This window comes from Podarcis tiliguerta, assembly GCF_965153285.1.
Source record: "Podarcis tiliguerta genome assembly, chromosome: 17".
Lineage (NCBI taxonomy): Eukaryota > Metazoa > Chordata > Lepidosauria > Squamata > Lacertidae > Podarcis > Podarcis tiliguerta.
The window spans coordinates 3,145,459-3,173,458 of NC_139550.1; the positions used below are offsets into that span (position 1 = coordinate 3,145,459).

At 48.5% G+C, this 28,000-nt stretch overlaps 1 protein-coding gene across 2 annotated transcripts; it reads right to left on the reverse strand.

The window, feature by feature from the left end:
- Positions 1-742: 742 nt before the first annotated feature.
- On the reverse strand, positions 743-27,999 carry ENO2 (enolase 2). 2 transcript variants are annotated; one of them, XM_083420324.1, is made up of 12 exons: positions 27,813-27,998; positions 19,032-19,133; positions 15,253-15,348; positions 14,963-15,021; positions 11,320-11,389; positions 10,369-10,502; positions 8,509-8,731; positions 5,709-5,906; positions 4,668-4,869; positions 4,445-4,553; positions 3,369-3,427; positions 743-1,728 (listed from the first exon to the last, which is right to left on the reverse strand). In XM_083420324.1, the coding sequence occupies exons 2-12, from the start codon at positions 19,114-19,116 to the stop codon at positions 1,659-1,661; spliced, it is 1,305 nt and encodes a 434-aa protein (XP_083276450.1). In that variant the 5' UTR covers positions 19,117-19,133; positions 27,813-27,998; the 3' UTR covers positions 743-1,658. The 2 variants fall into 2 exon arrangements, with proteins under 2 accessions (XP_083276450.1, XP_083276451.1); XM_083420325.1 differs by lacking the exon at positions 14,963-15,021 and having other exon boundaries at positions 27,813-27,999.
- Between the last annotated feature and the right edge of the window lies 1 nt (position 28,000).

Here is a 28,000-nt window from a genome sequence, read left to right on the forward strand (position 1 = left end):
AGAGCAAGACGCCAGGGAGGTCAGCGTGGTGCAAATACCCTGTGAGCAATGGCAGATAGAGTCCGCTGGTGCCTTTGCACCATGCCAACTCCCTTATCGCCTTGCCTTACCTTCTTCCAGTAAGCAAAAGCAACCGCCCTAAGTGGAAGTCGGGACGCGGGTGGCGCTGTAGGTAAAACCTCAGTGCCTAGGACTTGCCGATCGCATGGTCGGCGGTTCGAATCCCCGCCGTGGGGTGAGCTCCCGTCGTTCGGTCCCAGCTCCTGCCCACCTAGCAGTTCGAAAGCACCCCTAAGTGCAAGTAGATAAATAGGTACCGCTTTATAGCGGGAAGGTAAACGGCGTTTCCGTGTGCTGCTCTGGTGCCGGCTCGCCAGAGCAGCTTCATCACGCTGGCCACGTGACCCGGAAGTGTCTCCGGACAGCGCTGGCCCCCGGCCTCTTAAGTGAGATGGGCGCACAACCCTAGTCTGTCAAGACTGGCCCGTACGGGCAGGGGTACCTTTACCTTTTAAGTGGAAGTCAGCATAGCAGCTGCCCCACCCAGGGAAGCCTCCTCTCTGATCCAACAATCCAGCCTCTGAATTGTCAGGCGCTATCTTTCAGATTCCTGATATTCTGCTACTTAAGTCTGAGCCTCAACACACCTGCAAATCCGAGCCCCCTCCCCTTGCACAGAGCTCGTCCACTTTCCATCTTCCAGAAGAGAAAGCAAAAAGACATTGAGGCAGAGGCACGATGCTCAGGTGTGAAACAGAATTTAATTTTGAGGGTTGGTCTGTTGGTTGATTTTCTCGTGTGTCTGGGGGTGGGGGGTTCTCCGCTTGCTCAGTTGAGGGTGAAACTTCTGGAGGTCGAAGCAGAAGTGATAGGAGAGCAAGGTGGGAAACAGGTGATGGGGGAAGGAGCGCCTTGTGACCGAACAACCAGAAAGAGAGAGAGAGAGAGAGCGGTCTGAGCAGGATGCTGATCACAACAACACGCCCACAATGCACTGACCCACAACACCCCACAAAGCATGGCATAAGGACCCAGTGTCTTGCAGCAGCACAGGTTGCCTTCGTGTCGCCCGGAAACACAAACCAAAAGAACTTTCAGATCAGTCGCAGGTGTAGGTATGGCACCACACTGACAAACACACACACACACACACCCCGCCCGAAACAAAAAGAGAAAACAAAACTTGAAGGCTGGCAGGGACAGGCTAGAACATACAGAAACTTGCTGTTGACAGTAAGCGCTACAAAGGTTTTAAACACCGTCATAACCCAGGAGTAAAACACAGACTCCCAGTGGCAACGAAGGAGGGGGAACACAGGGCGAACTTCAGCCACGCACGCCCTCGCCACACATCCTGGCAAACATGCTCACAGCACTTGACACCGGGGTGCAACGATGATTCAAGCAGGCCCAGAGAGAAGACACTGCGCGACACACACAAAGCTGGCTTGGAGCAGCGCCCTGGGGCGGGCAGAGGGAAGCTTCATTCTCCACACGTCTTAGGGGGGCGGCGGCTCCAGTGAGAGGCCGGAGGAGGTAGCTGGAATGGGGAGAGGAGACAGAGGAGCCGGGGAAATGGAGGGTGTGGTCTAAAGGGGCACTCAGAGTCTGTGCACTGGGAGGTCAGCAGGCAAGCCAGAGTGTGCCCAGGGCAGGGCTTATAGGACGCTCGGGTTACGGAAGTTGTGCCCGGCAAAGTGGGCTTCGTCGCCAAGCTCTTCCTCAATCCTGTGGAAGGCAGAGAGAAAGGCAGGCCATTATATTCACACCACAGGCCCTGCTTCACAGAGCAGACTTAAACCAGAGAGGGTTAGGATCTGCTGGAATTAAAGCACAGAAGTCAATTACCGTATTTTTTGCTCTATAAGACTCACTTTTTCCCTCCTAAAAAGTAAGGGGAAATGTGTGTGTGTCTTATGGAGCGAATGCAGGCTGCGCAGCTATCCCAGAAGCCAGAACAGCAAGAGGGATTGCTGCTTTCACTGTGCAGTGATCCCTCTTGCTGTTCTGGCTTCTGAGATTCAGAATATTTTTTTTCTTGTTTTCCTCCTCCAAAAACTAGGTGCGTCTTGTGGTCTGGTGCGTCTTATAGAGTGAAAAATACGGTATGTTAAAGGCCCCCGGCTGTACAAGCTACAGGTTGGGAAGGCCCTAGCAGGAGCGTCTTACCCATAGGCCTTAGTGGTGCAGGGCGCCAGGGCGCCGGATTTTGGAGGGTGCCACAGACTGAGTGTCCGGGAAGGAGAGTCAGGGTGCGCTCCCTTCCCTGCTCTGGGGTAGCCCCCTCCTCTCCTCTCTGCTGCCCATCGGAGTGCGCTGTATCCAGCTCAGGGAAGCCCCTTTGCATCCCCTCCTGCCGGGGCTGCCTGGCGGGTGCAATTGGGGGTGGGCGAGGGGCGGGGCAGGCGTGTCTCTCCTACCCCTCTCTGGCCACATCGCTGCCTGCGTGCCTCCCTGAGGAGTCTGCGAGCGGAGCAGGGGAGCGTCCTGTGCAATCCCAGCACTGAGCGAGGATGGGACAGCCGGCGAGCCACCAAATCTGCTTGCTGGCCTTCCTGTCGCGTGGACTTCCCTGGACGGGGGTAGGTAAGGGGTGCTGGGCGCTTAGAGGGAGGCTTCGCGAGAGGGGGCACGGGAGGCCGTCTGGGCTGCAATCCAGGCGCCTCTTACTTACATGCAGTGCCGAGCACGCGTTGGACGTCAAAAAAGGTCAACAACTCTGGTCAACAACGGGGGTGGGGGGGACGGGACGGGGCGCCAGAGAGATATTGGTGCCAGATATGCTTAAGACGGCCCTGGAACTCCATTAGACTTCCAAAACATTCAGAAACCAAGGTGTGACTTCCGATTGGCTGCAGGAAGCTCCTGCAGCCAATCAGAAGCAGTGGAAGCCATGCTGGATGTTTGGGTTCCAAAGAACATTTGCAAACCTGAACACTCACTTCCAGGTTTGCGGCATTCAGGAGCCATAATGTTCGACTCACAAGGCATTCAGCATCCAAGGTATGACTGTATAAACCAGGCGCAGACAAACTCGGCCCTCCTCATGTTTTGGGACTACAATTGCCATCATCCCTGACCACTGGGATGATGGGAGTTGTAGTCCCAAAACATCTGGAGGGCTGAGTTTGCCTATGCCTGGTATAAACTGACAGTGCGTCCCTCAATTTCCTGTGGCATTGCATGATAGAAGCTGAAAGAGATCTTAGACTTACGTGCTGTTCCATCATTGTGTGTGTGATGGTCCACCTACACTCAAGTCTTCCCAAGCTCTGCAATGGTGATTAGTTCCCAAAAGCTGCCTGCAGGCTGACTCCTGCTGGAAGGCAAACTGATAATATGCCAGCATTTCCCCTCTTGTTACTTACCTCATTAACTGATTGTATTTCGCCAGTCGCTCGGACCTGCATGGCGCTCCCGTCTTTATCTGCAAAAGTCAACGTCAACGCAACAATATTTTATGGAGGGTCCGCACCAGAATTACAAACTGGAACAAGCACATCATGAGAAAAGGCATGAGTGAATAGCGGATATTTTAAATTGGCTTTTGCCTGTGCAGTTCGGCAACTCTTTACATCTGGTAAATGAGCCCCCACAGCCACTAGAGGACTGTGAAAAATTGCGTCCCAGTCTTTTTAGACTTGTCTACCCATGTACTATGGGATGCGGGTGGCACTGTGGTCTAAACCACAGAGCCTTGGGCTTGCCGATCAGAAGGTCGGCAGTTCGAATCCCTGTGACGGGGTGAGCTCCCGTTGCTCGGTCCCTGCTCCTGCCAACCTAGCAGTCTGAAAGCACGTCAAAGTACAAGTAGATAAATAGGTACTGCTCTGGCGGGAAGGTAAACAGCATTTCTGTGCGCTGCTCTGGTTCACCAGAAGTGGCTTAGTCATGCTGGCCACATGACCCGGAAGCTCCCTTGGCCAGTAAAGCGAGATGAGCGCCACAACCCCAAAGTCATCCGCAACTGGACTTAGCGGTCAGGGCTCCCTTTACCTTTTTACCCATATACTACCTGAAACCAAAGGGGTACGTTGGCTGCCAGATATGAAATACCTTGGGATTACAGTGGTACCTTGGTTCTCGAACTTAATTCGTTCCGAGAGTCTGTTTGACTTCCGAAATGTTTGAAAACCAAGGCACAGCTTCCGATTGGCCTGCAGTCAAGCAGAAACCGCGTCGGATGTTTGGCTTCTGAAAAAAGTCCCCAAACCAGAACACTTACTTCCGGGTTTTCAGCGTTTGGGAGCCGATTTGTTTGACAACTAAGCCATTCGAGGACGAAGGTACCACTGTCTTTTCAACTCTTCTACCCCACTATTCTTGAATTATCTCTGGCTGTAGAAAGAGATTGTGTCTCTACACTGACATGGTTGTTTCAGCCTTCACCTGTTTCTTCTCCAGAGAACACCCAAGACATGTTTTCTCCCCACCCAGAACTTACCTGGCCGGTACAGAGTCCCACCACCAGGTCCGCAATGAAGGTGTCTTCAGTCTCCCCTGATCGGTGACTCACCATCACCCCCCAGCCGTTTTCCTGGGCCAGTTTACAGCTGTGGAGGGAGACAAGGAACTCAGTGGATTTGCCTCAGTCCCAACAGGTCTAACGTTCTTGGAAGGGAACGCGACTGGGCACTTGTGGAACAGAGCGGTTTGGCTGGACTCACGCTTGGATGGCCTCGGTGACTGATCCAATCTGGTTGACTTTCAGCAGGAGGCAATTGCAGGCCTTGTCTTCCACAGCTCGCTCGATGCGTTTGGGGTTGGTCACGGTCAGGTCATCCCCCACAATCTGAATCCCAACGTTTGCTGTGAATCTGGACCAGGCCTCCCAGTCATCCTGATCAAAAGGATCCTCGATCGAAACCACTGCAGAGAGAAGGGGGAAACGAGAGTCCAGTGGTACCTTGGTTCTCAAACTTAATCAGTTCTAGAAGTCCGTTCCAAAACCAAAGCGTTCCAAAATCAAGGCGCACTTTCCCATAGAAAGTAATGCAAAATGGATTAATCCATTCCAGACTTTTAAAAACAACCCCTAAAACAGCAATTTAACATGAATTTTACTATCTAACAAGAGCACTGATCCATAAAATGAAAGCAATAAACGATGTACTTGCAGTCAATCAGTACATGAATTGGGTTCCACACAGTCACACACACACAAAAAAGAGCCGCAAAAACAAAAACGCACGATAAATACAGTGGTACCTCGGGTTACATACACTTCAGGTTACATACGCTTCAGGTTACAGATTCCGCTAACCCAGAAATAGTGCTCCAGGTTAAGAACTTTGCTTCAGGATGAGAACAGAAATTGTGCTCCAGCGGCGCAGCGGCAGCGCAAGGCCCCATTAGCTAAAGTGGTGCTTCAGGTTAAGAACAGTTTCAGGTTAAGAACAGACCTCTGGAACGAATTAAGTACTTAACCCGAGGTACCACAGTAGCAAAAACAGACAGACCTCAACGTAACACTCAAAACAGAAGTGTGGCACTCAAAACGGAAGTGTGGCACTCAAATTGGAAGCGTAACACTAAAAACGGAGCACATTCGGCTTCTGAAAAATGTTCCCAAACCGGAACACTTACTTCTGGGTTTGCAGTGTTTGGGTCCCAAGTTGTTTGAGTACCAAGGCGTTTGAGAACCGAGGTACCACTGTATTGCAGCAACCCATTGCTCCTGTTCCCATTCAGCAAAGAGCAAAACTCACCTGGGTAATCCCTTACAAAGCTTTGGTACAGGTCACCCAGCTCATCAGCAGAGATGTAGCGGCTGGGGTCATCGGGGGATTTGAAGTCCAAGTCATATTTCCCGTCTCTGTAGAATTCCGATGCGGCCACATCCATGCCGATCACAATCTTGTCAGTGTAGCCAGCTTTCTCAATGGCTTCCTTGAGGAGTTCCAGAGCTGAGAGGTAGGAAAGGAGAGAAACTCGGATTTTGCAAGCATCTTCCATGTTTGAAAATTATATTTTAAGGCTCTTCAGCTTCCAGACCAATTTGTGAAGTGGCCTGTTTATCAAGCATGTAAAGTAAAGGTAAAGGGTAAAGGGGCCTCTGACCATTTGGTCCAGTCGTGACCGACTCCGGGTTGCGGCGCTCATCTCGCTTTATGGGCTGAGGGAACCGGCGTACAGCTTCCGGGTCATGTGGCCAGCATGACTAAGCCACTTCTGGCGAACCAGAGCAGCACACGGAAACGCCGTTTACCTTCCCGCCAGAGCGGTACCTATTTATCTACTTGCACTTTGACGTGCTTTCGAACTGCTAGGTTGGCAGGAGCAGGGACCGAGCAACAGGAGCTCACCCCTTCGCAGGGATTCGAACCGCCAACCTTCTGATCGGCAAGTCCTAGGCTCTGTGGTTTAACCCACAGCGCCACCTGCGTCCCCTATTATTATATATTATGTACCCTACAAGCATGAACCCTAATATAATTGCACAGAGCTTAGACAATAATGCCAGCTAGTGGTTGTTATCCCTCACTTTCTTGTGCTGGGGGATAATCACAAAAGTGTGTGTGAATAAACAGCTAATCTGGAAGTATTTAACAGGATTGAAGTGGTTTGTGTTAAGCAGTTTACCTAACGTATGCATAAAAATGCCAATAAAATCAGATGTTAGAAGCAGGTTGAAGGAAATATGCACAGTGAAGCCTTATGACCAAACAACACATTACATTAAACATAAATTTAACTGTTATGCTGCACACTGAATGATTTCTGCTGTTACACTTCTGGCAATACATTCATAGCAGCTCAGCTCACCCTGAGTAGTTCAGGAACCACATTCTGTACCAGCTGAACTGTCTTCAGGAGCCGTCCTCCGTATACTGTATTGCTATCATTTAATCTGAATTATGGTGCTGGAGGAGACTCTTGAGAGTCCCATGGACTGCAAGAAGATCAAACCTATCAGTTCTTCAGGAAATCAGCCCTGAGTGCTCACTGGAAGGACAGATCCTGAAGCCGAGGCTCCAATACTTTGGCCACCACATGAAAAGAGAAGACTCTGGAAAAGACCCTGATGTTGGGAAAGATGGAGGGCACAAGGAGAAGGGGACGACAGAGGATGAGATGGTTGGAGAGTGTTCTGGAAACTACCAGTATGTAGGGGAGACCAAACTGCGGGAGGCAGTGGAAGACAGGAGTGCCTGGCGTGCTCTGGTCCAGGGGGTCACGAAGAGTCGGACACGACTAAATGACTAAACAACAACAACAATCTGGACGTCACTATGGCATGGCAAACCTAGCAACCAAGTGCCATGTGGATAGGATTGGCAAAGACTCTGCAGACTTTCAGCGTTGACAACACACAATCAAGAGACTACTAAACCACATCGTACTGAATGCAGAGACAAGGAACAAGGAAAGTGGTGGTGTGGCCCTGTGATGGGGAACAGAAGTAGCCAATTATGGAGCCATTAACAAGAGAGTGAGGAATCACTTCTTTTGCTATGCCTGTTGTGGAAAAACTCCTTTTCTGATAAGGCAGCTTAGAACCTTCTTAGCATCTCAGCAATCCCTCACAGAGAGGTGAACATCCCCCAGCCTAGGCCTTGGCTTTGGGAGAGACAGTGCTCCCCCCCCCCCCAAGAAAAATAGGTGCTCGCCATGAAGTTGTTACAGTTAAACCCAGTGCTGGTTGACAACAGCCACATTCACCACCTGCGGAGATGCTAAAAACTACAGCAAACTGTCTCACTTGCTGGTTTGGGGTCAAATAAATGTGCCCCCACCTCCCTTGTTCTCTTAGATTCAGGCAGGTGTTGAGGGCAGCTCAGAAGGGCCCAGTGTGGTTGGGGCAATGCTGCCAGATGGGTGGGGGTATTATTATTATTATTATTATTATTATTATTATTATTATTATTATTATTATTTCGGGTGTCCCTATTTTCATTGGAGAAATGTTGGAAGCTATGCAGTGCCTATGCCAAACCTCTGTTGTCAATAAAATTGTGGCCTGATTTGATCCTCAAGGACAGCCTCTTTCCATAGGAACCTACCCGGACCCTGAGACCATCTTCTGAGGCCCTCTTTCGTGTGCCTCCTCCTCGAGAGGTCTGGGGGGTGGCAACACGAGAATGGGCCTTCTCTGCAGTGGCTCCCTGATTGCGAAATGCTCTCCCCAGGGAAGTTCGCTGGGCGCCTTCATTATACACCTTTAGGCACCAGGCAAAAATGTTCCTTTTAAACCAGGCCTTTGGTTGATCTTATTTACATCCTCTGCCCTTTTAAATATGAGCTTTTTTGGTGGAGGGGAGCATTGGGTTGCTGTTTTTATTTTTATTAGCTATTTTGTGATTTTACATCTTGATTTTATTCTGAGAACTGCCCTGAGACCCCCCCCCCCCGGGTATAGGGCGGCATATAAATTCAATTAATAATAATAATAATAATAATAATCCCATTCAAGCTGGGTTGTGTCATTCGTCACTACTCGGTGGGAGAGGTGCAGGGAGTGCAGAGCCCGGGCAGGCAAGTAATTCCACACTCTGTTCTTGTTCTCACCTTCACTGTTCTCCAGGATGTTAGGGGCAAAGCCTCCTTCGTCACCCACATTGGTGGCATCTTTGCCATACTTGTCCTTGATCACACCCTTGAGATTGTGATAGACCTCAGCACCAATGCGCATGGCGTCCCGGAAGCTCTCGGCCCCAACTGGCAAGATCATGAACTCCTGCATAGCCAGCTTGTTCCCAGCGTGGGAGCCCCCGTTGATCACGTTGAAGGCCTGGGAGAGTTCGGGAAGAAGAAAGACATGAAACTCACTTAGAGGACACCTACACGGTCAATTGACATGGTTCGTGTTAGTTTCTGTTTGCCACTGAGCAGCTGCTTAGAGTCACAAGGCTCTGTTTACATTCCAGAGACAGTCCAGGCTATAGGAAGTCTCATGGGAGAAGGGAGACGGATTAGACATACTGGTTTCTCTGTTCCTTTGTTCCTTTGTTTCAGTTGCTCTCTACTCTCACAGGGTGAGGATGTATTTTTCTGTCTGCGTAGCTTAGAAATAAAGCATAGCATGTAGCCATAAATCTCATCACTTCCGCGTGCTGTTTTGAATTCTCTGCTGAATGGGATGTGCCTGGAGCCTTATCAATCACGTCGGGGGTGACTCGGCCGGAAGATGAGCTTTATCAGCTCGGTCGAATGAAGATCCCGACAGTTCGTGCAGGCCTTAACTGTCATGGCTTCCCACAAAGTGCCCTGGAAGCTGAGGTTCCGTGACGGTCCTGAGAAGGTCTTGTTAGCAACCCAAAGATTTTACATGGAACCAATCACAAGGCTGCATTCCAATGTGAGGTTTATTGCATGAGCTTTACTGGCTATTCTGCTAGTGCTTCCAACCTGATTTCCAACATTCCTTTTCTACTTCGCTACCTGTTGTGTTATGGGACTGTGGCTCTTTGAGGGATATTACATTATGTCATTATGTCGTGCTATTTCAAAAGGCAAAAAAGAACCGTATGCTGGGTTAAACTTCCAGTTTCATCCTGCAAGTGGCAGCAGCACAATCAAGAAAAGTCCAAGCAAAGTTTGCACAGTTTCCAAGTTAGTGGTGTTGCAGATTGATTCCCCGCCTGGAAACAACTGAAATGGAAATGAGTACTAAACTTCTGCTAGCTTCCACCCGATTTCCAGAAGTAGATAGAGAAAATGAAAAATTTCTTGTTTTTTTATTACATACTCTGAGCCACTTAATGGGTTAATGATTATCTAACTGATTGTTGTTCTCTGTTAGCTAACATGTGAATGTTGTAACCTTAGGTCATGTGAGAGGTATTGGGTTGCAAATCTCCCTTTTTGAAAGGGAGTTGCCTTTAGACTTTATCTCCCAAATGCCATGGAAAGAGGATGTAAATGAAGCTCTCCTGAAGAGAGAGTACACAGCCAACGGCCAATGGAGGCCGGAATGAAGGTTGTGCAAAGAGAGAAAGAGACCTTTGCTTATAGGTCTGCTTGGATTATTTCATATTTTGCAAGATGCTGAGCCCATACAAGACATTGTATGGATATTTTGGTTGTATCTTTGATGCTTTGATGCTTATGTTTTGTTCTGAAGAGTTCTGCCAGTAAAAGTTTAAATTTTTATTTTTATGGGCCTGGACAATGATTCATTTCCAAAAGGGGTTAGTTCTTATGCTTCCAGTCACTTCAAACTGCACAAAAATAATATCTTCAACAATGCAGGGCTGAAGCAAGGTTACACTTGCAGTGTGGCGATAAAGGGTACGCAGAGAACTTAGGTAGGTGTGACCAATCTTCTCCTAGTAAGGAATTTCCATTTCCTTGCATATATGGTTACTCTACAGCCTCCGACTTCCCTTTGGGTTCTCCTTGTGAAATCGGGAGTGATTAAATGCTTACCGGTACTGGCAGAATGAGATCGGAATTTCCAGCCAGGTCAGCGATGTGTCGGTACAGGGGAATGTCCTTCTCTGCAGCCGCCGCTTTGCACACAGCCAGGGAGACACCCAGGATGGCATTGGCTCCAAACTTGGCTGTGAACATCGTCAAAATTAGGTGACCACCATCAATGGCCCTTTGCTCAGGACAATTCAACAAAGCAATATAGGATCCCTGGCCCCAAAGATCATACAATAAACTTTTCAGCCCCACAGCACCCGCTACTAGTCTAGCCCTGGATTCCTTGTGTTATAGATTATGGGGCGTTGGCGACTAAACCCTATAAAATAATAGGATTTCGATTAATTGGGATATGCAGAATTGTGGCAGACAAGGAATCCCTGGGCTGGCTTATGCAATTGGAAAATCTGTTAACATGACAAAAGGGGTTGGATTGGCCATCCTTTGGCCTGGGGAGACAGATGGTGCCCAGGTGATGGGTGGGTGTGTTTGCTGTGACAGGAAAAGAGAGTTTTTGAGCAAGGGGGGCTGGGAAGAAGACAGAAGAAGAAAGACTGGGATCCATCTTGGGCAGGCTGGCTGAAGGCTGGCTGGGAATGATGCCTTGGACTCCATTGGCTGCACTGCTGTGGGGGAGAACTCCATGTTGTAAGATCTGGACCCCCTCCATGCAGACTAACATTGTAAACAGGTAAACAGGTAAACAGGTAAACATAGTTTCTCAAAACTATGTCAGTCTCTGCCATGTCTCAGTTTTCTAAAGGAACACAGGTGAGTGCCTGGAACCCCATGGAAACTTGCAGAGAGTGGGGGTGGCACACGACTTTTTTTAACACTTCCATACCTCAGCTAGTGCCTTTTAATCTTGCTGTAAAGTTCCTGGCTGCTCTCCCAACTTGCCCCTCTGGCCCCCTCCCACAAGACTTTTTGTTATGAATAGAGAGGCATTACATTTATTCTCTGTCCCGTCCATCTCCAGCATGAGGCTGTCAATCTTCTCTTGCTCCACGACTGAAAGGCCCTGCAGAAAGAAAACATCTCTCAAATTGGAAGTCTGGATAAAAGGCTGCCTGGGGGACTTCCAGACAGAGGACACTTTGGGCAGGTCCACACAATACATTTAAAGCACATCCGACACACATTGAAAGCACATGACTTCCTCCCAAGGCATACTGGGAATTGTAGTTTGTTAAGACTGCTGGGAATCGCCTGCTCTGTGAGGGGGGAACTAAAGCACCCAGGATTCTTTGGAGGAAGGTATGTGCTTTAAAAGGGACGTGGGTGGCTTTGTGGGTTAAACCACAGAGCCTAGGACTTGCCGATCAGAAGGTCGGCGGTTTGAATCCCCGCGACGGGGTGAGCTCCCATTGCTCGGTCCCTGTTCCTGCCAACCTAGCAGTTCGAAAGCACATGAAAGTGCAAGTAGATAAATAGGTACCTCTCTGGCGGGAAGGTAAACGGCGTTTCCGTGTGCTGCTCTGGTTTGCCAGAAGCGGCTTAGTCATGCTGGCCACATGACCCGGAAGCTGTGCGCCGGCTCCCTCAGCCAGTAAAGCGAGATGAGCGCCGCGTCATGACTGGAGCTAATGGTCAGGGGCCCCTTTACCTTTACCTATGTGCTTTAAATGTATGGTGAAGATGTGCTGTATTGTTTTTAACACTCAATTGGGAGCCGCCCAGAGTAGCTGGGGAAACTCAGCCAGATGGGCGGGGTATAAATAATAATAATAATTATTATTATTATTATTATTATCCTTGCTCTTCGGCTGCAAGCTATAGACAGAATTGCAGCTGACCATCTACCCTTCAGTTCTGTCCATTTCTCACTGGTGAACTCTTCTCCTGTCATTTAGAAGTGAGGGCATCTCAACACCATTTTGGCACCCACTTTTATTTATGCTTGTGTTGTTTGTTGGGTTTTTAAAAATAATTCATGAAGTAGCACATTAACGAAAATTTAAAAGGGGTCTTAAAGCACAGGGCAAGATGATAGCAGCTAATCTGACTTCTGAGCAAAAGTGGTTACCAACTGGGCTGTAAGTCCCACATACCCTCCGACATTTCTCTGATGAAAATAGGAACACCTGCTTTTCTTTAGGATGTCCCTATTTACTTCAGAGAAATGTCGGAGGGTATGGAGTTATGTGACCCCCGAACGAAGGAGAACCTTTAGAAGACACCTGTACAGGGAAGTTTTTAAATGCATTATTATGTTCTCATATATTTTGGAAGACTCAGTGGCTGGGGCAGCGTAGTCAAATGGGCTGCGTATGAATAATAATAATAATTATAATTATTTCCCACTTTCCCTTAGGATGTCCCTATTTTCAATGGAGGATATGGTGTTATGTGACCCCCAAGCCAAGGAGATAAGTAACTATACAACTTTTAGAAGACGTCTGAAGGCAGCCCTGTTCAGGGAAGCTTTTGAATGTTTAATGTTTTATTATGGTTTTTATATATGTTGGAAGCTGCCCAGAGTGGCTGGGGAAACCCAGTAAGATGTGTGGTGTATAAACGATAATGATAACAACAACAACAACAACAACAATTATTACATGTTACTACTACTACTACTGTTATGGTATAAGAAGTCCCTACTTTCACTGGAGAAATGTTGGAGGGTATACTAGTCATATTTGCAACTTGCCTAGAAAACTTGATTTTCCCTGCTTGTTTGTAGAAGAAGAGGAGTTTGGATTTGATATCCCACCTTTCACTCCCTTTAAGGAGTCTCAAAGTGGCTAACAATCTCCTTTCCCTTCCTCCCCCACAACAAACACTCTGTGAGGTGAGTGGGGCTGAGAGACTTCAGAGAAGTGTGACTAGCCCAAGGTCACCCAGCAGCTGCATGTGGAGGAGCGCAGAAGCGAACCCGGTTCACCAGATTACGAGTCTACCGCTCTTAACCACCACACCACACTGGCTCTCTATTCTATAGTACAACTGTAGTGCTATTCTATAGTACAACTGTGGGCGGGGGGTGGGAGGGGAACAGGGGGGGGGGGTGTAGTCCTGCAGGACTGCAGCTGGAATCTACACAAATTTGCTCAGATGTAAGCAGTAGAAGGCTGGAGGATGGCAATTGTACAGCCAGAACCTGCACTGCTGTTTTCGATGTAATCTACTAATTAAATAGCAAATTGAAGTGTGTGGTTTGAGGGAACCTAATTCTAGGAAGCAAGCAATTAATTAAAGCGGAGAGCCAGTTAATCAGGGGAATGGACTTGCAGTGCCGGGCATGAAACTGGAAATACACAGCAAGCAGCAGGGCAGGGGCGAGGAACCTGGTCTCCCCACCCTCCTCAGATTTTAATGGACTCAATTTCCCATCAGCCTCAGGAAGCCACAACTCCTCCCGTTGCACCGCAGTCCTGCATTTTCCTATCCACGCCTCCAAAGAGATGGTACTGCTATTCGGCTTTTCTCTTCCTTAATGGATTTTTCACAGTGGGAAAAAAATGGTGAAAGGGATGGCAAAAGGCAGGAGGGTCGGAACACTGTCTGTACTGCCCGTAAAAGGCATGAAGGAGGCACGGAGACTGCAGATTAAAAGCCCCTTCTGGAAATATCCACAATGTTCTTGATCAGCATTTCCCAAACTTACAGTAGGTCTCCAGCTGTTTTGGAACTACGATTCCCATCATCCTTGACCACTGGTCTTGCTAGCTAGGGATGATGAGAGCTGTGGTCCAAAAACAGCTGGAGACCCAAGTTTGGCCTCTTCTGGTTATTGCATCAATGCTCTATCAGGACTCAGCTATACAGATTCAAATAAAACGTTTTAAGTGTGCTTTAAGTGCAGCAGGTGGCGCTGTGGGTTAAACCACAGAGCCTAGGACTTGCCGATCAGAAGGTCTGCGGTTCAATTCCCCGCGACGGGGTGAGCTCCCGTTGCTCGGTCCCTGCTCCTGCCAACCTAGCAGTTCGAAAGCACGCCAAAAAGTGCAAGTAGATAAATAGGTAACGCTCCAGCGGGAAGGTAAACGCTGTTTCTGTGCACTGCTCTGGTTCACCAGAAGCGGCTTAGTCATGCTGCCACATGACCCGGAAGCTGTACGCCAGCTCCCTCGGCCAGTAAAGCGAGATGAGCGCCGCAACCCCAGAGTCGTTCATGACTGGACCCAATGGTCAGGGGTCCCTTTACCTTACTTTAAGTGCAATATGCAATGTGACACTAGATGACAATGGTGAGCCTTATGGAAAAGTCAACGTATTTTTAAAAATGCTTTTTTTAAAAAATAAAGCATTTTCATAACAGTTTTTATATGTGTATAGATTCCATCTCATGCTTCCTTCAGGTTTCAGGAAAGCTGTTGTCCGTACACAGGATTGGTCCTGTCACTGCTCTCTACAAAGGCCTCTGGAGGAAAAGATATCCCTCCATCCTTTGACAGTGCGCACACACACACACACTCACACTCACATGCATGCACACAGAGAGATAGTATGTCGAGCATCCAGAAAACAAAGCAAGTTGAAATGAAGGGACAGATAGAGATTGAGAGAGAGAAAGAGAGAGAGAGAGAGAGAGAGAGAGAGGATGAAAGACCCGCAAGTTGAGCCAAAGAGAAAAGCAAAGGGGGATCCTTACACAGCTCACGAGAGCAGGGGCAATGGTGCTGTTGATGTGATCCACCGCCTGCAGGACCCCTACAGAAGGAAAAAGACACAGAGAGTGTCAGACAGAGGCAGAAGGAAATAAGAGGCAGAGAAAGGAAGGCACACAAGGCCACACACTCTTCACCGTGGAATTTCACTGGCTGACATCTGTTGTTTCGGCCAGCCCAAAAGCAGAAAACACACACAGACACACACACAGAGAGAGAGGACTCTGGAATTCTTGTTTGTCATTCTATGGGCAGAAGCTGGGAATACCCCTACCTTTCCCAAGGAATCTGGACTTATCGTTGTCACGCAGCTCTAGAGCTTCATAGATGCCGGTGGAAGCGCCACTGGGAACAGCTGCCCGGAACATCCCTAGGGAGGAGTAAAAACCAAGGTGGAAAACATTAAGGGGACGAGCCATCAACACCACTTAAGCCCACAACTCTTCTCTGATGAAACAGCTGCCTTGTCATTTTAAGGAAGTTGTTAAATTGTGGGTGAACATATCAGACGACACAGCAATTCTTCAAACAGCTCTTGTTTATTTACAGGCCAGAACAGAACTAAACTGAAGGGTTCAGTCAGCCTGCTTATATAGAGCTCCAGTACAACGTAACTGTAACAATTTTCTAAAACTATCCAATCACTGAAGGTCACTTTCGATCCCTTATTTGCATAACTATCTACAGTATCCCCCTGCTGGCCCAGGGTGAGAACTTCAGTACATAACAGAAGTCACCAGCTCTTTTCTTTAAAAATAATAAAAAAAATACAGCTGGTGTTTTCTAACCAAACGCTCCATAAGAAGTCCACTTACTTCCACTTCCGACTGTTTATGACCAATGAATCCAAAGACTAATTCAATTAAATTAACACCGTTAGGTTAAATCACTTTAAAATACCTGTTTTCAATTTTTTGCTTAAAACCCTGAGCTATCCTTCACAATGTACATATAGGTAGGACTGCCATACATTTGGGATTCCTGGATATATCCGGGATTCATCCGTCGAAAACAGCATCTGGGCAGAATTTCCAAAAACTGGTAAACATGTCTGGCGAAACCTGGGCTTGTGGCAACCCATGTCGGAAGTGTTCAAAAACCTCTCTCTTTTTTTGTAGCTTTTGCTCAACAACTTTCGTGTCCCGATTTTTCACTTTCTGAAATATGGCAACCCTAATTTAGGCCCACTAACTAACTCAAAGGTTTCTGGCTTTGGCCTGGCCTAAACTTCTCTGCATAACTGTTGAAATCCTTGTTGGCTGTGTATGTGTGATGAGATCTGTTGCCAGCTGTGAAGCTCCTCCAGCAATGGTCTCTATCCACCAGTGGCGTAGCGTGGGTTGTCAGCACCCGGGGCAAGGCAAGTAATTTGCACCCCCTAACACGGGGCAAGGCAAGTAATTTGCGCCCCCCCCCCGCTGCACTGTCCCTCCCCCAGATAGTCCCTCGCTCTCTCTCCACACCGCACCGCACGCCTGGCACCCTCCCCTCCACAGTGGGCGGCGACCCGGCGGCTCGGATCGGATTCGCACAGCCAGCACTGCAGTGAGAGAGAGTGAGTGAGCCAGGTAGGGGCAGAGAGCTGCGAGTGCGAGTGCGCCCCCCCCCCCGATGTTGCGCCCGGTGCGGCCGGCCCCCCCTGCACCCCCACGCTACGCCACTGCTATCCACCTTGTGTGCAGGTAAGTCGAAGATCAGAGCAGAATAATGCAGCATCCTATCAGAATCTGTGTACATGCAATACTTTTGAAGCACTTTCGCAGCACATCCTTTCCCGCAAAGGTCACTGTAGTTTATCCCTCACAGTTACTGTTCCCAGCAAGTCATAGCAAACCCATAATTATTAGAGGGAAAGGATGTGCTTTGAATGTGCTTTAAAGGAAGGGTGCATAACACAGCTTTAGAGAGCCTCTTGATGCTATAAAGCAGGATATAATATCCACAGAGTCATAGAATTGGAAGGGACCATGAAGGCCCGCTGCAATGAAGGAATATTTTCCCCAATGTGGGGCTCAACCCAAAAACCCTGAGATGAAAAGTCTTGTGCTGTACCAGCTGAGCTATATTCTAAATTAAAATAAGAGGTTTGTATCTGGAGAAATGCAATTCTCCTCCCTGAGAGTGCACACATCGCTATTGTGTGTAGTGATTTCAATAGTGTAGAAGGCAGACATGGCCAAACTTGGCCCTCCAGCTGTTTTGGGACTACAATTCCCATCATCCCTGACCCTGTTAGCTAAGGATGATGGGAGTTGTAGTCCCAAAACAGCTGGAGGGCTGTTTGGCCATGCCTGAGTCTAGGTACCATAAAACACAAGCACTCCAAGTGTCCCTATTTTCCAGGGACAGTTCCAGATTTACAGGATCCATCCCAGAATTTGATACCAGAATGTCCTGCTTTCCTTTAGGATGCCCCTATTTTCAATGGAGGGTATGGAGTTTTGTGACTCCCCAAGCCAAGGACATAAGTAACTATACAACTTTTAGAAGACATCTGAAGGCAGCCCTGTCTAGGGAAGCTTTTTTAATGTTTAATGTTTTATTATGTTTTTATATATGTTGGAAGCCATCCAAAGTGGCTGGGGCAACCCAATCAAATGGGTGTGGTGATGGTGATGATGATGATGATGATGATGATGATGATAGAATAGGACTTCCCTATTTTCATCAGAGAAATGTTGAAGGGTATGGTACCCACCATTTCATTATTTTCATAGTTAGCTGCAAACAGCTATTTCACTACAGCAAGGCTATCCCCCTTGTAGGAAACTAGATCCAGCATTAATTATATGAACACCAAGAGTGTTTTAGTTTTTTGTTATGTAAATTGAAAACTTGGGGAAGGCAAAGGGGCTGTGCGGGTGGGGTGGCAACATTGAACCATTTCTCTCCGAAGCTGCTTTTTGCATTACACTGGAAGCCTACGCTGGCACCAACGGACGCTTCCTTGAAATGCAAATAGCAGCTTCAGGGCAGCAATTTCTGCTAGACCTCATACACAGGCAGGGGGACAGCTTGGCTTCTACCTCACCCCCCTGGGTCAAGCCTGATGGATAAGGGTGGCAGAGTAAATAGCACTCAGGCCAATGAGGAAATTGCCTGCCCCCTTGAGTCTGCCTTGCCAGGCACAGATTTTACTCCTGAGAAGCTGAACGGGCAGCTGGTGTGCCTCAGTGTTTGCAGTTAAGTACATAAGTAAAGGGACCCCTGACCATTAGGTCCAGTCGCGACCGACTCTGGGGTTGCGGCACTCATCTCGCTTTATTGGCCGAGAGAGCCAGCGTACAGCTTCCGGGTCCTGTAGCCAGCATGACTAAGCTGCTTCTGGCGAACCAGAGCAGTGCACGGAAACGCCGTTTACCTTCCCGCCGGAGTGGTACCTATTTATCTACTCGCACTTGACGTGCTTTCGAAGTGCTAGGTTGGCAGGAGCAGGGACTGAGCAACGGGAGCTCACCCTGTCGCAGGGATTCGAACTGCCGACCTTCTGATCGGCAAGTCCTAGGCTCTGTGGTTTAACCCACAGCGCTACCCGCGTCCTAGTTAAGTACATATTTATGCCAATTAAAGCATTTTTATTTGATTGTCTCTCAGACACCTGACACGGCAAGCGCTTCAGCAATGGATACAGGGCTGGTAGCTGTTCTTCATGGGCTAAATTCTCAGCACCTCGACCCCGAGGCCTGTGGAAAGGTGTATGCGTGTAAGACTGGGGAACAAAACCCAGGCACTGCTGTTTGCTTAAAAGAAAGCCAGGGCAGCGGCAGTCTGAATATGTCTCATTTCTCTGCCTTTCCCAACCATCTCCTGCTCCAAAAGTGGGGATGCATCACAGAGCGTGGCTAAAATTAGATGCTTTTGCTGTGTGGTGACTTTGCTCGGGAGAGGGAGAGAGGCACAGCTCCAGCCTCAGGCCATCTCTGCTTGGCGCCTCCTGCCCTTTCCGGCTCGCTGCCTCGGGACTGAGCTAATCCGTTATCAGCATGATGCCCTGGACTGCGGCTGAGATCCCAGCTGCCTCCTGCAGTTTGCTGCCCCTCCACCAATACGTACCTTTAGCTGTGTACAAATCCACCTCCACGGTTGGATTCCCACGAGAGTCCAGGATCTCCCGAGCGTGAACCTTCTCAATAGACATGGCGGAGCTGGTCTTTCCTGGAGGAGAACAAACAGAGAGGAAAATGGGACCTGGGATTTTGGTTCCAATGCCCTTGCTGTTCCATGATCTCTTACACCACCTCCAGTTGCATCAAATGGCCACTTGGCCTCAGCAGTGGCGTAGCGTGGGGGGGTGCAGGGGGGGCCGGCCGCACCGGGCACAACACCTGGGGGTTAGGGTTAGGGGGCGCAAATCCACGGGTTAGGGGGCGCAAATTACTTGCCTTGCCCCGGGTGCTGACAACCCACGCTACGCCACTGGGTCTCAGTATGGAATGAACGGTGTGATAAGCTTCAAGAGGGTTTGGAGAAACAGCATGTTTAATAATGATGGTGATAAATTTATTTTCAAATTTTACAATACATATCAAATATTCTTTATACATTTAATATTGTTATCAACTTCCTCCCCCCCCCCTTTCTGCAGTTATCTCTTCTTTTTTCTGCCTCTCCAGCATTAAAGCCTAATTATAATGAATCTCTTATACTCAATAGTTTAACTTCACCATCTGGGTGTGTTTAAGTCAGTCCTTACAACAGTTCTTTAGTCAATAAATGATCCACACTCTTGTTTAAAAATCCTCTCCTCTTGATTCCTTAATCTTTCAATATGTTTCGCCATTTCTGCATACTCCAGTAACTTTTGTTGCCAATCATCTTTTATTTGGGGCTAATTCTTCTTTCCACTTTTGGGCAAACACCATTTGAGGTGCCGTGGTTGCGTACATAAATAACTTTTTTTTGATCTTTAGGTATTTCAGATTCAATTATTCCTAAAAAAAAGGCTTCTGGTTTCTTAACAAAGGTCACTTTAAACTTATAATTATTTGTTCCCAGCCCATCAGACTGGATTGCCCCAGCCACTCTGGGCAGATTCCAACATATATAAAAATATAATAAAACATTAAACATTAAAAAGCTTCCCTATACAGGACTGCCTTCAGATGTCTTCTAAAGGTTATATAGTTTTGGGATGCAGATAGCGCTATGGTCCAAACCACTGAGCCTCTTGGGCTTGCCAACCAGAAGGTTGCTGGTTCGATTCTGCGCAACGGGGTGAGCTCCCATTGCTCTGTCATGGCTCCTGCCAACCTAGCAGTTCAAAAGCATCCGAGTGCAAGTAGGTAAATAGGTACTGCTGCGGCGGGAAGGTAAACGGCATTTCCGTGCGCTCTGACTTCCGTCACAGTGTCCTGTTGCACCAGAAGCGGTTTAGTCATGTTGGCCACTTGAGCCAGAAAGCTGTCTGTGGACAAATGCTGGCTCCCTCGGCCTGAAAGCGAGATGAGCGCTGCAACCCCATAGTTGCCTTTGACTGGACTTAACCGTCCAGGGGTCCTTTACCTTTCTACTACAGGGTTTAGGATTACTCATCTCCTTGACATCTGATGGAAGGGCGTTCCACAGGGAGGGTGCCACTGCTAAGAAGTCCCTCTACCTGGTTCCCTGTAGGTTCACTTCTCACTGTGAGGAAGCTGGTCTGCTCCCTCTTCTCCCTCTGACTGCTTTGCGTTGTCCCACCACCCAATCCCCTGGCTGTGAACCTTCTTCCCCTGAGGGTTACCTTGGGAATTACATCCAACCTGTCCATGACAAATAGGAACCCAGCTCACAGCTTGTTTCTTCCAGGCAAACCATGAGGCAAACCAAGAACAAACCTTGGATACACTTGATGGTTTATCTGAAGTCTGAGCTCAAATGTAACACTAAACCAAACCATGGCTTGGCTCCAGACAGTGTAGCAACAGGAACCGTGGAGGAGTGAAGCGATTATGATTTTTCCTCTGAGTATCCACACACTCATGTATCATCATCATCATTATCAATATCACTATCATTGTTATAATTTATTTGATTTATATACCACCCTTCATCGTAAGATCTCAGTGCGGTTCACAGAATAAAGGTAAAGGGACCCCTGACCATTAGGTCCAGTCGTGGAAGACTCTGGGGTTGCGGTGCTCATCTTGCTTTACTGGCCGAGGGAGCCGGCGTACAGCTTCCGGATCATGTGACCAGCATGACTAAACCAGAGCAGTGCATGGAAATGCCATTTACCTTCCCACTGGAGCAGTACCTATTTATCTACTTGGACTTTGACGTGCTTTCAAACTGCTAGGTGAGCAGGAGCAGGGACCGAGCAACGGGAGCTCACCCCATCGCGGGGATTCGAACCGCCAACCTTCTGATCGGCAAGCCCAAGGCTCTGTGGTTTAACCCACAGTGCCACCCACGTCCCCTTCACAGAATAAAACACAGGATAAAAAAAATTAAAATGAAGGCAAAGCAATAATCCCCCCTTCCCACATTTAAAGGGCTGTAGAATATTAATCTGCCAAAGGCCTGGTTTAGCATTTCATGTGAACGGAGCCATTCTGAATGCAGATATTTGCATACAATTCTGTTTCACGTAGCTCTGTCCTGAACGAAAGGATCCTGGAGGTGGGTGGTGCAATTCTGCAGGGTGTCTTTGGTGAGACATGTTGGTCTTGCAGCCGACATGCAAAATGAGTCAGCCGAGTCAAGTAGATTACAGTCACCGTCTCTACCACCTCTTCTAGAAAAAGATAAACCAGCACCCTCTGTTCTGGAAGACCTGCCTCTAATTCACGATGTTTTTGGATTCTACTCTATATTGGTTCAGGACTGGGAGGAAATGCTTTCTGCACTGCCTTAGAACCTTGAGTTCCTATGTTCCAGGGCTGAGTCTTGGGCACCAAAAGGAGATGCTGAGGCCAAGGCCCTGTGAACCAGGGTACAAATGAAGGCCCAGATCCCTCTGACAGAGCACAGTGCATGAGATTCCTGCTTAAATGTCTGGTACAGATTCTGCAGCACAGCTGCTTTCTCTCCAACAGAAAAGGAGCATGCCTTTCTCAAAGAAAATCCTGGGGGGGAGGTGGGGGGGAAGGAACTCATTGCGCATTTGCCAAGGAAAGGTCAAGGAGTCCAAATGGGCTTCTGAATGAAAAGGGACAATGCAAGAGACACACAACTTGCCCCATACTCTCAGTGTCCCAATTTTACAGGGACAGTCCCGGAATTACAGAAGCCATCCCAGTTTCTGATTTGATCCAGGAATGTCCTGGTTTTCCTTTCCCTTCCCCTCCACATCTCAGAGAGCAATTAGAAGTGGTGGGTAAAAGTAAAGGTACTTTTAGGTCCAGTCGCGGATGACTCTGGGGTTGCGGCGCTCATCTCGCTCTATAAGCCGAGGGAGCCGGCGTTTGTCCGCAGACAGTTTTTCCGGGTCATGTGGCCAGCATGACTAAGCCGTGGTGGGTGCAAAAACAGAGTTCTGTTTATGCTGAAAGTAGAATCCCTGTACCAAATGAAGGAAATTGTGAAGCTGGCATACGAAGCCCTTCCTACAATTTTGAAGGGAAAGGTTACTAATTAGCCTCAAATTCTTTAATCGCAGTGCTTCAGCAGCACTCCAAATGCATGGAGTGTTTATTCCTTAATTGTAAATGGAGACTTACACTTTCTACTCAGAAGTAAGTCCCACTGTATCCAATGGACCCGACTCCCAGGTAACTGGTTAAAGATGGTGCAGCCTTATACTGCAATCCTAAGCATTTTTATTCAGAAGTAAATCTCACTGAGATCAATAGGATTTGCTCTTTGGTATGTTCCTGATCATTCTCACACTTTCTCTCATCATTATCATCCTGACAAGGACTCAAGGCAGCATACCACTAACATTTTATTTCATTCCATTTATCTGTCGAAGATGTTGTACATGATCCCTTTCCTCGCTCAGGTTTTTTTTTACAACAATCCTGTGAGGTAAGTTCAGCCGAGAGGTTGGAATTGGCTCGAGGTGACAGGTGTTTACATGATGTCGATGTGTGTGGAAATATCAAATGCGGGAGAAGCTAGCTGATGTACAATAGGATGTCTCTATTTTCATCTGAGAAATGTTGGGAGGGTGTGCAAGCCCTGGCCTATGCTGCAGGGTTCAGCCCCACGGCGGTTTAAGCCAGAGGCCTGAGCTCTGCTCTAGATCCGAGTGCCTTTCATGGAGGCAACGTGCTCCCACAAAAGCAGGCCATGTGGACAAACTTGACATTCTCCTTCCGCATCTCTTCTGTCCAGTTTCCTCTGACTGGAAGCTTACATTGGAATTACATCCCCCCACAGTGGAATATCATTGCCAGAGAGCTAACATAGGTTCTGCAGACATTGATACCTTTAAAGTACATTTGAAGCACATTCTTTCTCTCAAAGAATTCTGGGCCCTGTAGTTCACCTCTCACAGAGCTCCAGTTCCCAACTACCCAGAACAAACCACAGGGCCCAGAACTCTCTGAGGGCTGTGTGTACTTTGAATGTGCTTTCCATATATAGCGTGCATACAAAATAGTTGCAAACTGTTTGAGCTGCGAGGCTGCAGCTCAGGTCTCACCTCAGGTACAAACTGATGCGCAAGACACTTATTCCCCCTCTGGCTGTAACATGGGGGGAAATAATTCTGACCTTCCCTTTTGGGTTATTGTCAGATTACTGAGGTAATATGTCAGGCTTCGCCAACCTGGCAGGCGCCAGATGTTTTTGAGGTGAGTCGTCATAAAAACACCAGATGACTTTTGAGGAGAGCCAAAAGCGCTTAGGCAAGACTAGAGAAGTTCCCACACATCCCCTCCTGATTGTTGCCTGTTCACATTTGCCTTCATGCCGATTTCTTCGTTTGTGTCTGAAGTGAACAACAGCATAGGATTCAGTGCCTCCCATGCTCAGAGAGGCAAGCTGAGTAATCTGACCTTGAGCCTATGAAATCACTGATACCCAGCAGATCTGGGCTATTCCGGAAGGCTTGGGAAGAAGACCGCAGGTTCCATCCGCCTGAGATGGAAGGTAAATGAAATTCAAGAAGCAGGTCTTGGGCCTGAAAGCAACAAGATCATAGCAGAAGCAAAGCAGAGCTGGTGAATTTTCCTTTGCTCTGCACTATTAGGGGTGATACAAGGCATCAGAAAAAGACCTAACCTGCACTTCTGCTTTCAAGACAGCACATCCTTATGATTGATGTAGCGCACACCCATTTGTTACCTTTATACCCTGCTTTGCAGCAAAGTTTGGTTTCCAAAGCAGCTCAAAATAATGAATATCCACAGCACAATCCCTTATTACGTGGGTAGGCAAACCAAGGGCCGGGGGCCGAATCCGGCCCAATCACCTTCTAAATCCGGCCCTTGGATGGTCTGGGAATCAGCGTGTTTTTACATGAGTAGAATGTGTGCTTTTATTTAAAATTAGTCTCTGGGTTATTTGTGGGGCATAGGAATTCATTCATTTCCCCTTCAAAATATAGTCCAGCCCCCCCACAAGGTCTGATTTGCTGGAGCAAGTTGTAAGAAATCCTCTTTGGTTGCAAAGGTGTGATACCGATGTCATCCCGGATTGTGCCTCTGTTGTGAGGAATCTGGCATTCAGACCAGCACCTCCATTGCCACTAAGAATTGATCTGAAGTGCTTGTGCATCTGTGATGGGCATGACTGGAGAGCATGTATGTATTCTGTGCTAAAATAATTATGAAGCCAGGTAATCCAAATTCAGTGCAAAGAAAAAACTGGATTCTGTGACTTGCATAAATTCTGCAGATGGAGCAAACTGCAGAATTTCTTATTTGGCAAAAATACACTATTCTGCAATGTTTTATTATTTGGTACATATTGTTCTGGTTTTGCTAATCCCTAGAAAGGGAGAGGAGCTAAGGCACTGAAGCCTTGGCCCCTGACAAATAGACATCTTATTTCGCAACAATCTTGACTCTTGAAATTCACCAAAGCTTTTCCGGTTATCATTTCAAACAGCCCTTCATAAGGGCTAGAAAGTTGCTTTCTTAAAAATGGAGGAAGATGAATTCTGTGCCCATTCCCACATCTTGCCCTTTTCTGCATTCATGGAATAAGTAGGATGCATAACATCACAGGTGACAAAAGACACACTGTGTCCCGTCCCGGCTTGTGTAATTTTGGGACATTGGATACAGTTATTAAGCTACATCCAATGCGTGGACTTCTCCACTATACAGCATAATTCCCCAGTGGGTTAGCCACTTAAGGCTACACACTTAGCTAGGCTTTTGGCTCCCTGTTTATTAAAAAAAAAAAAGATGATGCACACCCTGCAAGCACAAATTAAAACAAAGTAAGACTGGGTCATGTGAAGACATTTTCCTGCAGGAGGTATATGTGTAATTGTTTACTTACCACTTTTACACCTCGCTCTCCCTGCCAGGGAACTCCGGCAGCAAATATTTGCCACGTGTACAGTGCAGCACTATACAGAAAAGGCCAATTCATTTCAATGTGACTTACTCCCAGGTAAGTCCTCCCATGCACTGAGGTTCTTACCCGCTGCATGTCATCTGTTGCGATTGGTGTGCTTAGGTACAGGATTGGTGCTTGAGGAACGGCACAGGCAAACTCAGGGAGGTGCCCAGAATTATTGTGCTTGCTTAATATACCCGCTTGGGCTCCTTCTCGAAGGATCTCATCGAGTGCTGTGTAATTCTGAAGCAGACCCGCTTTCAGACTTGCTTAGCATCGGCAGTACCACTGTGACAGGTGTCATGAGACCATTTTCGCATCTGTCATCTTCTCTAGGCTACTGGCCCCAAGGGAAGAGACGAAGTCCTCAGGAGAGCAAGTGGTTTGCCCACTGGTTTCGGCATATTTTTTAACATTTGAGTTGTGTCTGCTTATTAACTTGCAGAGGTGCCACTCTGCATGGCTTAATGCGCAAATGCCTTGGGAACATGGAGGAGGTGCAGAAGAATCCTGCCCCCCTTAAACCCATCCCCCGACCAAGCAAGGACTCCTTTCTAGGATCAGTTGACTTGTTTCCTCACTCGCTTCCCGCCTTATTCGTTGTTGCTAAGCTCTTTTGCCAGCAACAGCTACAACCTGGAAAGAAGAATCTTTAGAAGAATGGCAATGCACGTTGACCTGACACTGTGCCACGAAGAGATTTATGAACACCCCCTCCACCTGCATTGTGTGTGACGCAAAGGGCAGGCTATGAACGGGGGGGGGGGGCAGAATGGAGAAGGCCGCAAACACCACAGTAGGTGGGGGGGGAGAGATGGAGCCTGACACAGCGCCGGAAAGAGAAGGGAAAAGGTGCAAGGCACAGCACTGCTAAGGGTTTAGTCTCCTCTGCACTGCCAAAACCTGCAAAAATTGCAGATAACCACGCCAGGAAAAGCCTCTGGTGCCTGGGAATTTCTCCAGCACCTACGCAGGTCTCTATTCCCTTCCCACCATATTCTGCAGCACCTTCTGGGTCGGTATTTCCCGCCGTCAGCTGCTCCAACAGCTGCTCTGCACTCCGAAACGGCTTGCCCAGTCTGCTCAGATGCCACAGGCGCTCTCAGTGGGGGGCAAAGACCCAGGACCGTGGAAACGTCCTTGCCCCAGTGTCAAGAGGAAACCCCCCCCCCATGTGTTTGTGTGCACAGATGTACTGAGGATTCCCCGGGCATCAATATTTCTGCAGCAGAGCCCAAACTGTCAGCAATCCAGCCCAAATAAATTCCCGGCGGCTCATCCGTGCTTTTGCTAGCTTTGCCTTTTGATTCATTCCGGTTCGGACAGAGATTAGACAAAGCCATTGGCTGTGTGCCTGATCCATCCCCCCCCCATCCTTTTCCAAGGGTCCTTGGGTTCAGAATAGGAAGGACTTTTGCAGGCTGTCCCCCCCCCCCCCACTTTCATTCCTACTCATCCTTCCGTCTCTCGCTCTTTCCTGCCCCCCCTCCTCCCACAACTATTTTCCAAGCTAGAAGTGGGGTGGGGGGGGGAGCAGAGAGACAAGAGCACTGTCCTCTAAGGAGGTCAGGGCCAGATAAGCAGGGATAAGGGTTGGGGCGGGAGAAGCAGAACTGGGAACCCAGAGGCAGTCATTGGTACCAAGAATATACAAGCTGCTGTGAGACGGTGCAGTGAGGGCTTCGCTACCCTGGTTCCCATCGCTTCCCCTTCCGTATTAACTGGAGCCCAGGAATCCACCTTATGATGACTTTTGGCTCTTTGGGCAGCGCTGGTTGGCATGGCTGCAACCTTGCCACGCAACTATAGAATTATTGGGTGATGGTGACTGGAGGGGGGGGGGAGGAGAAGCACAGCTTGATCCCTGGGGTGGCAAAGTCCTGTGCTTGCCAGACTCGCTTGCCATCCCAGCAAAGGCAGGCTTAATAGTAGCACCCTCCCCCTCTGATGCCTCCAGCACAAGAACCCTCCAGGTGGGGGCACCTGCAGGAGTCGAGGCAAGAAGAATCTCAAAAGCCCATGAGCAGAGGCTGGAGCAGTGGCGTAGCGTGGGGGGTGCAGGGGGGGCCGGACGCACCGGGCGCAACATCTGGGGGTTAGGTTTAGGGGACGCAAATTACTTGCATTGCCCCGGGTGCTGACAACCCACGCTACGCCACTGGGCTGGAGGACTGGAAGAAGCAGAACCAATCCTTGGGATGGTGGTGGGATAGAGAGGAGACCCCTCCAACATTTCTCTGATGGAAAGGAAAGGCAGGGTCAAATCAGAAAGCGGGAGGGCTTCTGCAAATCCGGAACTGTCCCCGGAAAATAGGGGCACTTGGAGGGTCTGAGATGGTATTTTGAGATGCGGAGGGACAGGGGTTTCGCCTTGCGGGAGGGGACGGGGAAGCCACTTACCTTCCTAAGGCAGAAGCAGGGAGGCTGGCCAAGGCAGCAGCGCACTAAGCAGAGATGGGTGGCGAGAGGAAAGATACAGGATGCGAAGGGGAGCAGCTCTGTCCTCTGAGCCAGGAAGAGCAGCAAAAGCAGCAACAGTGGGATGGAGCCGCCCCTGATAGGGCCTGGGCGGGAGCATGTGACCCAGA

Coding starts and splice junctions, on each gene's coding strand:
- ENO2 (XM_083420324.1), bottom strand. CDS start 19,116: ATGTCTATTGAGAAGGTTCACGCTCGGGAGATCCTGGACTCTCGTGGG. Junction 4,870..5,708: donor CTTTGTAAGGGATTACCCAG/GTGAGTTTTGCT, acceptor TTCTCTCTGCAG/TGGTTTCGATCGAGGATCCT. Junction 3,428..4,444: donor TGGGACTCTGTACCGGCCAG/GTAAGTTCTGGG, acceptor TGACTTTTGCAG/ATAAAGACGGGAGCGCCATG.